Here is a 12,164-nt window from a genome sequence, read left to right as displayed (position 1 = left end):
TGGGATCTAGTCTGCTCTGACACAGATTCCCCCTGGGGCCTTGGGTGGGTTGTTTATCTGTCTTGCTTTGACATTCCCGGTGTCCCTGGAATCCCCGGGCAGGGAAGGAGCCTCGTCAAGGCAAACTGGCTCATTTTGCTTGGAGGGCCAGATTTTCACCCGAGAGCAGTGCTTCGTCTCAGGGGCTGACTGTCCCCCAACTCCTAGGCTTGTTAAAGACCCTGAGATTGCCTCTTTCTTCTTAAAAATGGGGCAGGTCTCTGCGGTGCAGCAAAGCGACATCCAGGCAAGGGAGGGCTAGTCACGCCGCATCTTTGTTCAGCCCCCTGGTTTTACCTTACAGTGCACTGTGCCGGTGTCCAGCCTGCTGAGGCGCATCCCTGAGCCCATCTTCTACGAGATGTTCCTGCAGTTCTCCAACGCCCAGGGGGACTGGCTATGGCCGGTCCCGGTCGTGAGTCCCCAGTTGCAGCTGAACAGCCCAGGTGAGTGTGTGGGCTCTCCACGGTTCCCCTTTAGGAAGGCTGGATAAGGGGCGCCCTGAAGGTAGAGAGATGGGCTGGGTTCCCTGGGGTGGGTTTCCTTTTGCTTCTTTGCTGAAAACATTTCTCTGTGACCACCAGCTTGGTGATGGATGCACCTGGCAACCTGGGGATGAACAAAGGATAAGGGAGGCCCAAAACGTAGGGCAGTTGGAGGGCTCCACCAGTGGCACAGTGGCTAAGGTACCTGCTGCCAGAGGTAGAGGGCTCAAGCCCCACCCCCCAGGGACAGTGGGGACCCCAAAGTCATGGGCTCAAACCCTGCCCACCTGTGAGCATCACCACCGCCAGCACCAGCTTCCCCAGATAAGGGGCACCCTGAAGGTAGAAAGGTGGGGTGGGTTTGCTTTTGCTTTTGCTTCTCTGCTGAAAACATTTCTCTGTGACTCCGAATATTCGTGAGCCATGTACCTGTTCTGCTAAGCACTCAGGCAGGACTAGTGACTCATTGTAAGGCAATGGGCTTTGCTCAGCCTGCCTGGTTTGCTTTGACATTCATGCTCCACAGGCCTGCCCTTCACAAGCAGGAATCCAGTGAATCTGCAGGAAAAGGCCTGAACGAGTGTTTTGCACTGAGTTCTGAGCTGCTTTCATCACACGGCGAAGTCTTGCACCACTGATTCATCATCCGCGTTTCTTGTTGGTGCTCTTTTGCTATTGCTGTACAGCTGATGTCCCGAAAGGCTTGTGTCTGGCCCAAGCACACAGTCTATTGTTCCTCATTTTGGTGCCTGGACCCAATGACCTTACATTTCGTTCTCCGGCACAGAGGACACGTAACGTTGGTTGTGGTGTGGATTATTCCCCATCAAAGCCTATTTCTTTGTGTAATGAGCGATTGAGAGACAGCAATATGTTCCAGCCCGTTAGCCTGTACTGGTTTAAAAACGCAGTCATGACTCTTAAGACCAGTATCTTGTAGGAAAGACTGTTCAGACCTGCCTGTGCCTCCGGAATTAGAAACTGGCTGCTGTTGCTTGGAAGATCTGTTCCTACTGGCTAAGACTTTGGCTGTGAAAAGTAGGAAAAACCTATCCCTGGGTACTTAATGAAACCTTTGTCTATTCAAATGTAATACCTTTAAAATGCAGTTTACTCTATCCAAAAATGTGTGTCCAATTGGGTGCCTAATTTGCATGCACAATTACTATACACCAATTAAAAGGAAAAACTATGTAGCACTTTAAAGACTATCAAGATGGTTTAACGGGTGATGAGCTTTCATGGGCCAGACCCACTTTAAGTGGGTCTGGCCCACGAAAGCTCATCACCCATTAAACCATCTTGTGAGTCTGATATGATCTGAGGAAGTGGGTCTGGCCCACGAAAGCTCATCATCTATTAAACCATCTTGTTAGTCTTTAAAGTGCTACATAGTTTTTCCTTTTGTTTTAGCAAGATCAGACTCACACGGCTACCTCTCTATTACTGTTCATACACCAATTAGGTACTGGCATGCAAATAGCCAGGAATGTCACTAGTTAGTCATTTCAATGAAGCAATACACAGGTTGCATGCTGCATGCTCAAATCATGCCTGATTCTCTGTGTGTTTAGGATTTTGCATATCAATGTGATCATTTTTTCCTGTTGCTGTTCTGAAAATTTTGTTAAAGGATTTTCCTGGAAATACTGTAGTTTTGACATGAGACTCAAGAGACCTAAATTCTAATTCTGGGTCTGACACTGACTTGATTAGCTCGATAAAAGGTTTTGCCTCACCCATTTTCTGTCTCTTATAGCATGGGACCAACATGGAGACACCGACATTGCAGACTAACTTGCTGTGAGAACTTTGACAAGTCTCTCGGGTCCAGATTTCCAGTCCCATCCTCATGCAAAAATGGCAGCATGCTTTCTTTCCAGTCACTTGCATGCACAATTAACATATCTGCTCATGCAATTATGGTAACTGTGCACACAGATTAGACACACAAATGTGGGTACATTTTTTTAAATCTGCTTTTGTGTCTGGAGGTGTCTGAAACTCATGCCCTTAACATCTCTGGGGCTCAGATTGCCCATCCGTGAATGGGGGATGATGCTATATTTACCTGTCTTCAAGTGAGGCTATTTGGGTAGTTTTAACATTAGTAAGTGGCTGAGTGCAAAGTAAACATTAAGGCCAGGTAGTGGTAGGGAGCAGGGGATCCTGTTCCCAACCCTGTGACCTCTGGGGAAGCCCTTTGGCCCAGAGTAATGTAATTTGGGCTCTACTTTGTCAAAGTGGCGTGGGTTTGAGTGGTGTAGTTGTTTTGGGTTTGCAAATGCAGAAATTCTCCCACAAAATGGGATCTCCTGTGCTCAAGATTGTGGATTTGAAAGCAGGCATGTTTCATTTTAAAAAAATTGTGACATATTGTCCACCTCTTATATCTTAAAAGGCACTTGGGTCAGTTACTAGCTTCCTCGCTGGATTTATTTTGGTTTGGATTTATCCTTATGAAGAAGTTCTGCCGAAAGAATCCGAGCAAATTCAAGCCCCATCCCTGCAAACTCTTAAGCACATTTAGACTTTTACTCTAGTGAGGCTGCATTGACTCCTATGGGATTTCTCTAGGGAATAAGCTACACATGTGCTTAAAGGGCCTGGAAAATCGGCCTGAAAACCACAGAGCAGGTGAACTAAATCCATGCTGGAGGGAGAGATGGTTGTCGCTACCAAAAATTGTGCCATTCACATTTCAGTCTGTGGGCTGTACTAGAATTCTGCTACTATGGGGCTCAGGTGACCTGGTGCTAGCCTCCTGGGTGACCTTGGTCAAGTCTTGTCATCTCTCTGTACCTCATTTTCCCCACCTGTACAATGGGGATAAGGAGACTGACCTCCTTAAAGCGCTTTGAGATCGACTAATGAGAAGCTCTAGAGGAGAGCGAGGTAGTAATATAGTATGACCAGTGAAAAGGCTGACGGGCAGGATGAATATGAGGGTGTGTAAGCTGCCTTGGAGCAGAGAGCTGGGGGCGTTCTTGTCTGTGGGGTGGGCGTCTGTGTAAATAGGTAGCGAGGTGCCTGTTACATTTGCAGCCCTTCTCTGAGGCTACACCTTGGTTGACTGCCCTGGGTCCCGGAAATGGTGCATCTGTGTATGCAGCTAACCCCCTTCGTTGTGTGTTTCAGCCTCCCTGAGGTCTCACAGGCTAAGAAGATTCTTTCTGGTTGATGGGCTCTCGGGCAGACAAGGGAACCTGTCCAATCAACCAGCCTCTGTCACGTTGGCAGCAGGGCTACTGCTAAGGTAAAGTGCATGGGCCAGCCTCTTTGGTTGCCAACAATTCCAGCTCCTCCATGTTTATCCCAAAGAAGGGATGGTACAGGCGTTTCTCCAGGGAAATTCAGTACTGTGTGGCTGGCTCTGCAGGAGGCCAAGCCCCAGAGCACACAGTCTGGAGGAGGGGAAGGCAGGTGGTGCAATAACCTTTCCTTTTTAGCAGAGATTGAACCCTGCAGCATGTCAGAAGCCCGGGGGTTAAAATATAAGGGCTGGCTCTTTAACTAGGACTGTGGCATGTTCTGTGGCATCTCAGTGCCCTTTGCTTCTATCTAACCTGGGGACTTTGCATAGCCCTGTGCCTAAGCTACCAGTCCAGCTATCTGCATTTGAGCCCAGACCGGGCTAGCTACCCTTGCGTTAATGCAGTGCCGGGACGTGTGGGCAGGACACAGCTATTTGTGTAACCTCATCGCCTCCACGGACACGAATGCCCACCCACTGCCCTGTCGGAGAGAGCAAAGCTGTGCTCCCCGGCAGCCTGGTCTGCCCAGCGGAGATGGTATTTATATCCATCCACCGGCTCTCTCACGTATTCCTGCCAGCTTACCACTAGCACCTCCTTTCTCGCCCTCCCCAAGGAGATGTTGTTCTACGTGTCTTTTCTCTGCAAAAAAAAAAAATCGAATCTCCCCATCCCGCTCTGCACAATTAACTCAACTCCCTCCCCTCGCTTCCTACAGAGGTTTCATTAAAATTCATTGTTCGCCTCGCCAATTATTTGCTCTGTCCCCCGGATAACCCCTCTCTGGTTTTTCCCTCCTACGCTGGCTCATGCAGTGTTGACTTGCCAACCAGTAGCCCAGGAGACCCGGCTGCTTTCCTGTTGACAGTGAAATATGCAAAGCAAGAGAGCACTGCAGCCACACAGGCAAGTTTGTGGCACCGCAGGGTCCCCTGGGCGGGAGCTGCAGAGGGGGAGGGAGGGAGGGAAATAATGTGAAATGAAGCAGCTGAAACAACAAGACCTGCCTGACTTTCCTTTGAGTTCCCTAGCGCTTGGCAGCTGTTGTTTCAGCAGGTGATAATTAGAGCTGGGAATGAGCTTGGATGTCCGGGTTGAGACTGAGTTCAATGGTACCCTCCCTCCCCGAGCCCACGCTTTGCCAGCCAGGTAGGGAATGCAACCAACTCGCCCTCTGAGCAGGTAGCTGGTGGGTGGGGGCTGTGTGGGGTCATGCATGAAGAGCCAAAACTGATGGTGGCTTTGAGGCAGGCACAGGAGCCCAGAAAACAAAGTGCAGTTCGGGGGATCTCCTGTGTGGACCCGGTCGGACACATTGGGGCAGTGTGTGACTGGCTCACTGGCTACTCTCAAAGGACAGTCTCTAGCGGCGCTGGCATCCTTTTCGGAAGAGGTTGCTCGTTTCCTTTAGCCAGAGATGCCTTCCCGGGGAGGTCAGCTGCCCCTTTCGGGCCCAGTTCTCAGCCCTGCCTTAATGGGGCTTGGATCTTGGTGCCCACACTCCTTAGCAGTGCCGTGGAGGTCTCTCGGACATCCGAGAGCCTCCTTGGTGGGACAGCGTAGCTATTACCAGGTGCTGTGTGACAAATCCCATAGACGGGGCACCCCACTCAGCAACCTGGGGTGGGCAGGGGAAACATTCAGTCTAACTCTGCCAAAGGAACAGAAGCCCGAAAGCCAAACACTGTTGAGTCCATTTTCCGGGGCACACACGTGTCACTGTGCCCAGCTGCTTTGCCAAAGGCTGCATCCACACTAGCAACTCTCCTCACCGTGGGCTAGTGGGTCTGGGAATCAGGAACCCCCCCCCCCCCTTCGATTTCTGAACCTGGGTGATTCGTTTCTCCTCTCTGTACTCTGCTCCCCCTCCAGCCTGTGGTCTGCCTTGTCTAGTTACGCTGGGAGCTCCTGGGGGCAGGGCCTGTCTTTCCCTAGGGGCGTGTACAGTGCCTGGCATGCTGTTCCCTGTCGGAGACTCTCGGCACTACTGTAACACCCACCATACAGAATTCCCCAGAGGCAGCTCCCCAGGCGGTAACCATACTGAGGCCAGGGCTGAGGCAGGCTCTGGAATGTTTCCCATGGTGATGGCTAACCTTGTGCTGAGCTGGTCCAGACAACAGCCCCCGTGTCCTACCTACTCTACAGCTACTGCCGCCACTGCTGCCAGGGTGCATGTTGGCCATTGTAGACGGGGTCTTTGCAAGCAGTAGCGGCAGCCTGTTTCCATCAGGACTTTGCCAGGCTATTCCCTACTCCGATAGACACAGGGCTGGACTGCCAGGTCTGGCGCTCACATCCAGGCCAGGCGTTCCCAAGTGACTAGGGAGTTCGGCGGTGCACAACCCAACACAAAGCTGATGTTCAGAGGCCAGGAGTGTGATGATGCGTCAGGGTTCCCCTTGATCCTGCAGCAGCAAGAACAGCCTTGGCCGGCCAGTAGAACAGAGGGGGGTTATTGCTTCCCCAGGATACAGCACAGCACAGACGTGATGTGGCTACAGGAGTCAAGGCCAGGATGCCTCAGACCCCTGAGGTTAAGGGGTCCATCCCCCCACCACAACCACCAGACCCTCAGTCCTCAGCTTAGGTTGTTCCCTTCATGTTTTCCAGCCAGGAACTGATCCTTCCCCTGACACCTGGTGTTCATCTCCACCTCCCTCCCTTTGTCTCTCCTCCTGGGAAGAGCTTTGCTAACTGCCCTACGTGTCTGGGCCAATACACACATGGGTGAGTCAGCAGGAATCACAGCTCACAGCGCAGGGGGACCCCGGGTTACAGAGCAGACAGCCCCCCCACTACGTCACCAGGAGCCCGGCACTTTCTGAAAATTGCATCATGGAACCCCCTCTCCCCCTCAAAAATTACAAGTCACTCTTGGGACTCCTGGGCAGTTCCTGTCCAAAGCTGCCTGGCTGTTGCCTCCCTTGCTCACTGGTGTCTCTCTCTCCCCGGCAGATCTCGTTCGCAGTGTCATACACGCAGAGTCCTGGGACGTCTCAGCGCGACACCGATGTGAGTAGTGGTCAGTCCCACGTGCTGCACGAGGGGCCACGGGCTACCCGGAGGTTGGAAAGTGTCCAGAGGAGACAATAAGGCAGTTCTGGGCAGGAAGGGAAGGACAGACGTGAAAAGACTTGGGGAGCTGCGTGGGTTCAGCCTTAAAGAAATAAAAAAAGGAAGCGGCCATGGCGACCAGTTAGGAGACCACATGAGGCCAGCAGGGATCTGGGTGATAAGCAGACCGGGGACCTGACAGCGCAGTAGTTTTAGTAGAAGAGGAGCTGTTAGCCTCCAACACGAGATACGGCATGATGAGGCGTGTGTGCATGGGTCTCATGCATGTGAAAGAAGCCAGGGCAAGTTAGATTTGTAGCCATCTCATGGCCCTATTCCCACATGTATCGATTTTAAGGCCAGAACAGGGACCGTTATGACCAAGTAGCCAGACCGCCTGAGGAGTGAGTGTTCAGCACGGGCTGCAGGTAGCAGGCCGGGGAAGCTGTTGCCTTCCCATGCTCTGGCCACACAGGCCAGGCTGGAACCATGATGCGGTTGCCCGGCCCTCCACCTGGCCAGGAAGGATCGGGCTGCGACACGGCTGCCCAGGTCTCTGGCCATTAGGCGCTTCAGCAGGCTGGGAAGGATGGGGCTGCACCACTGTCTGGGAATAGGGAGACTAAGGGGTCAGGGGATGGTCGGGGCTGGGAGAAGTATCCTGGGGGGAGGGCCGGCTGCTGCCATGGTGGCAAGGCTTGGCTGCATTTGAGGGGTGCGTTATGGAAGGGGTGGGGCTTCAGGCAGAAGGGGCGGGGCTAGGGCTTGCCTCCCCCTGCTGGGCGTTCACCCCCGCACCCATGGTGTTCAGCTGAGGTTTGCGATTCCGTCCCTCCAGCCAATTGCCTTCTCTTCTGAGTTCTGGAAAGAATGACACACTTAACGTCTCTCTTTGACAGATCGCGCTGGCCGTCCTGGGCTCCCTGGCAGCCTTGTATGCCTTGCTGAAGACCAGCAGTTGGGTGCGGAGGTCTAGACTTCAGAATATAGGCTTCATAGTAAGGAAGAGTTTGTAAGTGCCGGCTACGTGCCTGTACGCTGCATGTTGCTGCCTTCTGAACGTGGCCCAATACCCCAGCGCTGCAAATATACTTAACAGTGGCTCCCCAATTCCCAGCTGCCCTGTTGCAAATTCTCCATCTCACGGTCTTCTTCCATCCCTACCTACTAGATTTTAATACGTCTAGATAGGACTAGTCTGTCACTAGGAAGCAGGATCACACTCATGACTCTGGTCAACTCCACCAGCATCTGATCCGGATTGGAATCCAGTTCAAAGTGGCCTCTGCTGTCTGACTCCTTTCCCTCTCTGCCGATTTGTTGTATCCAGGTTCCCTCACCTCAGACCATCTACTCCCTCTGCCCCTGGTGCATACATCTATTGTGGGTCTGCTTGGTGCCCTGTTTCCATGCAGCTCTCCTAGGTATGCAGGGTTACCCTTCCCTGTGATTTCCAGCCTCCCCACAAATCAGTCTCCTTAGAGATCACCGAGAACTGCTCTTTGGTCTGGGACGCAAAGGCAGGGCTAAAAGCTGTGGGTATAGCTGAAACCTGGGAGTGAGAACACTGGGGTCTACTCCTGGCTCTAACCAGTCTCTGCCTCGGTTTTGCCCTCTGTAAAGTGGGAATAATAACACCGACCCCACGGGGAGGCAGAGGTTTCACGCATTCATGTTTATAATACACCTGAGAGCTTTGGATAGAAAGCACTCGGGTGCATGTGTGTGGAAATTCCTCCATATCATTTTGGGACAAAGGCACCTGTGTTGACTCTCCCTGAATCCATCCTACAGCTGGGCTAGAGAGGTCAATCCAGCCACTTTTAAGATGACGTCATGAAGCCATCTGCAAGCTGCTCAGCTATTGATTAGGCATTTCAGGGAACTGCTCGATCTAACATGGAGTGATTGCTACGTGTAGGACCACATTTGTCAGTGGTGAAAGCAGGGTGCCGCTCCCTTTGAAGTCAGCGGACGCTAGGCCTGTTGAGATCCATGCTGAAATGGCCCAGGATCTGTAAAGCTCTTTGGGATCCTTCTGGGTGTAAAAAAAGATTCGAACTTCCTGCAGCTGGTCGCTGGGCAAAGGTCAAGGGTCAAGCCAACCTATACAACAGATTGGGTCTCTCCTAATCTTCGTCCATTTCCCTTTTCCTTCCGCAGATTTTAGTCAAGTTCTTTGCCTTCTTTGCTGGCGCCCTGGCCAATGCCTTCTTCATGGTCACCTTGGGGACCGGGATTTATTGGCTCATTGTTTTCAAGGTGAGTCATTGTGTGTCTTTATGCATTTTGCCTGTTCTTTCCTGACTGCTAAGTTCGTAGCTATGGGGCCTCTTGGCTTATTTCTGGCCTCACTGAGATCGGCCTGATTTGGTGCTTGATAGAGTTGGTTTCAAGTCACACTTGGGGTGTGTCTAGACTACACCTCTCTGTCGACAGAGAGATGTAGATTAGGTACGTCCAAAGGGCAAATGAAGCCGGGATTTAAATATCCCGCACTTCATTTGCATAAACATGGCTGCTGCTTTTTTTCGAAATGGAGCTTTTTCAGAAAAAAACAAAAACAGCAGTCTAGACACGGATCTTTCGAAAAATAAACCCTTTTTCAAAAGATCCCTTATGCCTCATAAAATGAGGTTTACAAGATCTTTCGAAAAAGGGCTTATTTTTCGAAAGGTCTGTGTCTAGACTGCTGTCTTTTGTTTTTTTCCGGAAAAGCTCAGCTTCGAAAAAAACGGCAGCCATGTTTATGCAAATGAAGCGCGGGATATTTAAATCCCGGCTTCATTTGCACTTTCAACGTGCCTAATCTACATCTCTCTGTCGACAGAGAGGTGTAGTCTAGACACACTCTTTGAGTCTCCGGGGTCTGCATTTTTAATATGCCTCTGGGGATAGGGAGAGTCAGATTGTTGAGGGTGGAAGCAGGCGCAAAATAAAGAAACCAGGGGATGTCTCCTTCCTCCAAGGAGACGCATGGGATTGTGGAAAGGTTCCCCCCAGCAAGTGATGGAAGTCCAGTTGCCTGGGATATTTAAAACGGGACAGACAAAGTGTCGAGGAATCCACTGTGGGCGAGAGCAGCCGTTCCCTACTGGTGGGTGGAGTGTGACCTCAGATTTTGTCCGCCTTCATCTGTAGGAAAGGATGAGATTTTTTCCCTCCTCCTCTCTAAAGACATTAAATCCATCCCTCAGGGTCAGCAGTCGTCAGCAGTTACCGTTATGGTGCCTGCGGCAGGCAGTCAAATAGAAACCAACTTTATTGTCTACTTGTCCTGTGCTTTTGTGTTAAAGGTAAGGAGGAGGGTGTGTGGGAGGGGGCAGAACTGGCTGTTGTGGGACTGGAGAGTGGAAAAGCATGTCCCAGAAGAGTTTCAAAACCCACTTAAAGGGACGTTAGGAGCCAAAATACTGGGGCAATGCCATTTTCTTTGCGGTTCCAGCCTCTCTGAAGCCCACAGGCCTGGAAACAGCCTCTTGGCATGAAATCTCACGGGTTTGCGGTGCTTGCCTGTAAGTTAGCCATGGCCTTTGGCTTGAACTGCTGGGCAGCTCTCAGGATCCCTTTGCAAAAGCCAGGGCTGGCAGCAGGTTGCAGTTCTGGTATTGCAGCGGCATGTGGTTTGGGACGTGCTGAGCTCCATCACCCGCCTCCCTCGCCACCACTCCAGTAATGACCTGCATTGGCTTTGCTGCATGCACCTCTCCACTGCCCCAGGGATGCCTCTCCTTCCTGATCAGTCTGGGGCAGGTGGGAGAACACCGTGGGTTTTGTAGCACCCCCCCCAAGAAATGGCTTCACAAGGGGTCCTGCCTGTGCTGGCCCTGGCTAGAGTGAGACAGATGCTGACTGGCTACTTTTCTGGCTGCTTTTCTTTCAGGCTGTGGACTTACTTCACCTCCTGATCACCCAGCTGACCATCTCCATCTTCCTGATAGACTGGGAAAGGCCAAAGGAGAGGCCAGTGTTTAAAGCAACTGCAGGTCAAATTCCTTCTCTGGGCCTATAACCACCCTGCCAGAGAGCAGCCCTGCCTGGAGCTGCCTCCTGTTGCAGACACACCTGCCTCGGTTTCCCTCCTATGAGTCCCCGGAATTAGTCCCACCGCTCTTTCTTTGTGGGGTTAATTTATGGCAGAAGAAAGCCCCATGCATGTAACAAGTCCCAGTACTAGAACCCCCTCTTCTCCCTCCCGTCAGTCAATACACCAAATACAGCTGCAGGCATCCCTCCCCGTGTCCCTGCTCTGAGAGTCAATGGTCATCTCTCTCTCTGCAGCTCCCAGCCGTTTCTGGCCTGGGCTCTCTGGCTCAGGAAGGACAGCCCCTTCACTGGCTTCCTGATCATTCCTCCTCCATTCAGAGAGGGCCGGCAGAGAACTCTCTGCAGCGTTTCCCAGAGACATCCCCTCCCCCCCGCACTCTCCTGACCTTTCCTGGCTGATTCTTCCCCTCTCTGATCCCCCAGCTCCTTTAGAGTCCCCCAGCGGCTGCCCCACCCTGCGAACTGATCAGATTGGACGCATCTGTTCCAGTCCAGGGGGATCTGGATCTACTTCATGCACAGGGCCAGGCCAGCCGGTGACCCGCCCTGACAGACCCCAGGCCCTGTGTGCGCACAGCTTTCTGCCCCACACACGTGCGGTTTCCGCTTCAAGAACTGGAGGGTTTTATACAATGCCAGCGTTGCAGAACCATCCATGGGTTGCTCATTGACCCCTCTTCCCTTAGCAAGCAGGGGAAGGTGATGCGGTGTAGTGAGACATGGTGGTGGGGTGTGTCCGGACTCCTGGGTTCCATTCCTGGCTGGATGGTGGCCTCACTGGGCAACCTCAAGGAAGTCACTCAGTGTGTGTCTACACTGCTGGTACCGGAGCTCGCTTTGATTTAGATCGCTCCGATGCCAACAGCCGTGTGGACGTCCCCTTTGGGTCAGATTTTCAGAAGTTCCCGGTTGGCTTGCCTCTATTTTAAGGTGCTCAGTTTCACCTTAGGCGAGATCTTGACTCTATTAAGATCAATGAGAGCTTTGCCATTGACTTCCACAGCCAGGATTTCACCCCTGGCATTTAGCTACAATGTCAGTCTCGTTTTCAAAAGAGGAGGAGGAGCGTGGATCCCAGAAGGAAAGGGCCGGGCAGCCCTGACTGCAGCAGGGCCTACATACTTTTAAAATCCGGGGGCAAGAGATTTAGAAGTGCCATTGACTTTTGCCTAAGTGATTTAGCGGCTTCTGAAAATCCCTTCCAAGCTGTCGAAAGTCACAGAAAGAGAGAGGCCCCTTTTTCGAAACCCGTAATCCCTGCTGTACAGCACAGCTCTGCGTG

General features: G+C 52.1%; 1 protein-coding gene across 1 annotated transcript in view; it reads left to right on the top strand.

Moving 5' to 3' along the window:
- The window catches only part of LOC102459691 (meckelin-like), a 35,230-nt gene that overhangs the window by 10,267 nt on the left and 12,799 nt on the right, over nt 1–12,164 (top strand). The window contains exons 8-15 of the mRNA XM_075939937.2: nt 344–485; nt 3,663–3,780; nt 4,594–4,684; nt 6,737–6,793; nt 7,735–7,833; nt 8,999–9,097; nt 10,033–10,131; nt 10,719–10,821. Coding sequence (XP_075796052.2) covers nt 344–485; nt 3,663–3,780; nt 4,594–4,684; nt 6,737–6,793; nt 7,735–7,833; nt 8,999–9,097; nt 10,033–10,131; nt 10,719–10,821 — 808 coding nt within the window. The remainder of the gene's footprint in view (nt 1–343; nt 486–3,662; nt 3,781–4,593; nt 4,685–6,736; nt 6,794–7,734; nt 7,834–8,998; nt 9,098–10,032; nt 10,132–10,718; nt 10,822–12,164) is intronic.

Source organism: Pelodiscus sinensis, chromosome 12 (genome assembly GCF_052426305.1).
Source record: "Pelodiscus sinensis isolate ZL-2025 chromosome 12, ASM5242630v1, whole genome shotgun sequence".
In the NCBI taxonomy this organism is placed as follows: domain Eukaryota; kingdom Metazoa; phylum Chordata; order Testudines; family Trionychidae; genus Pelodiscus; species Pelodiscus sinensis.
The sequence above is the reverse complement of the archived record's forward strand: the minus strand, read 5'-3'. Positions and strand labels throughout refer to the sequence as shown.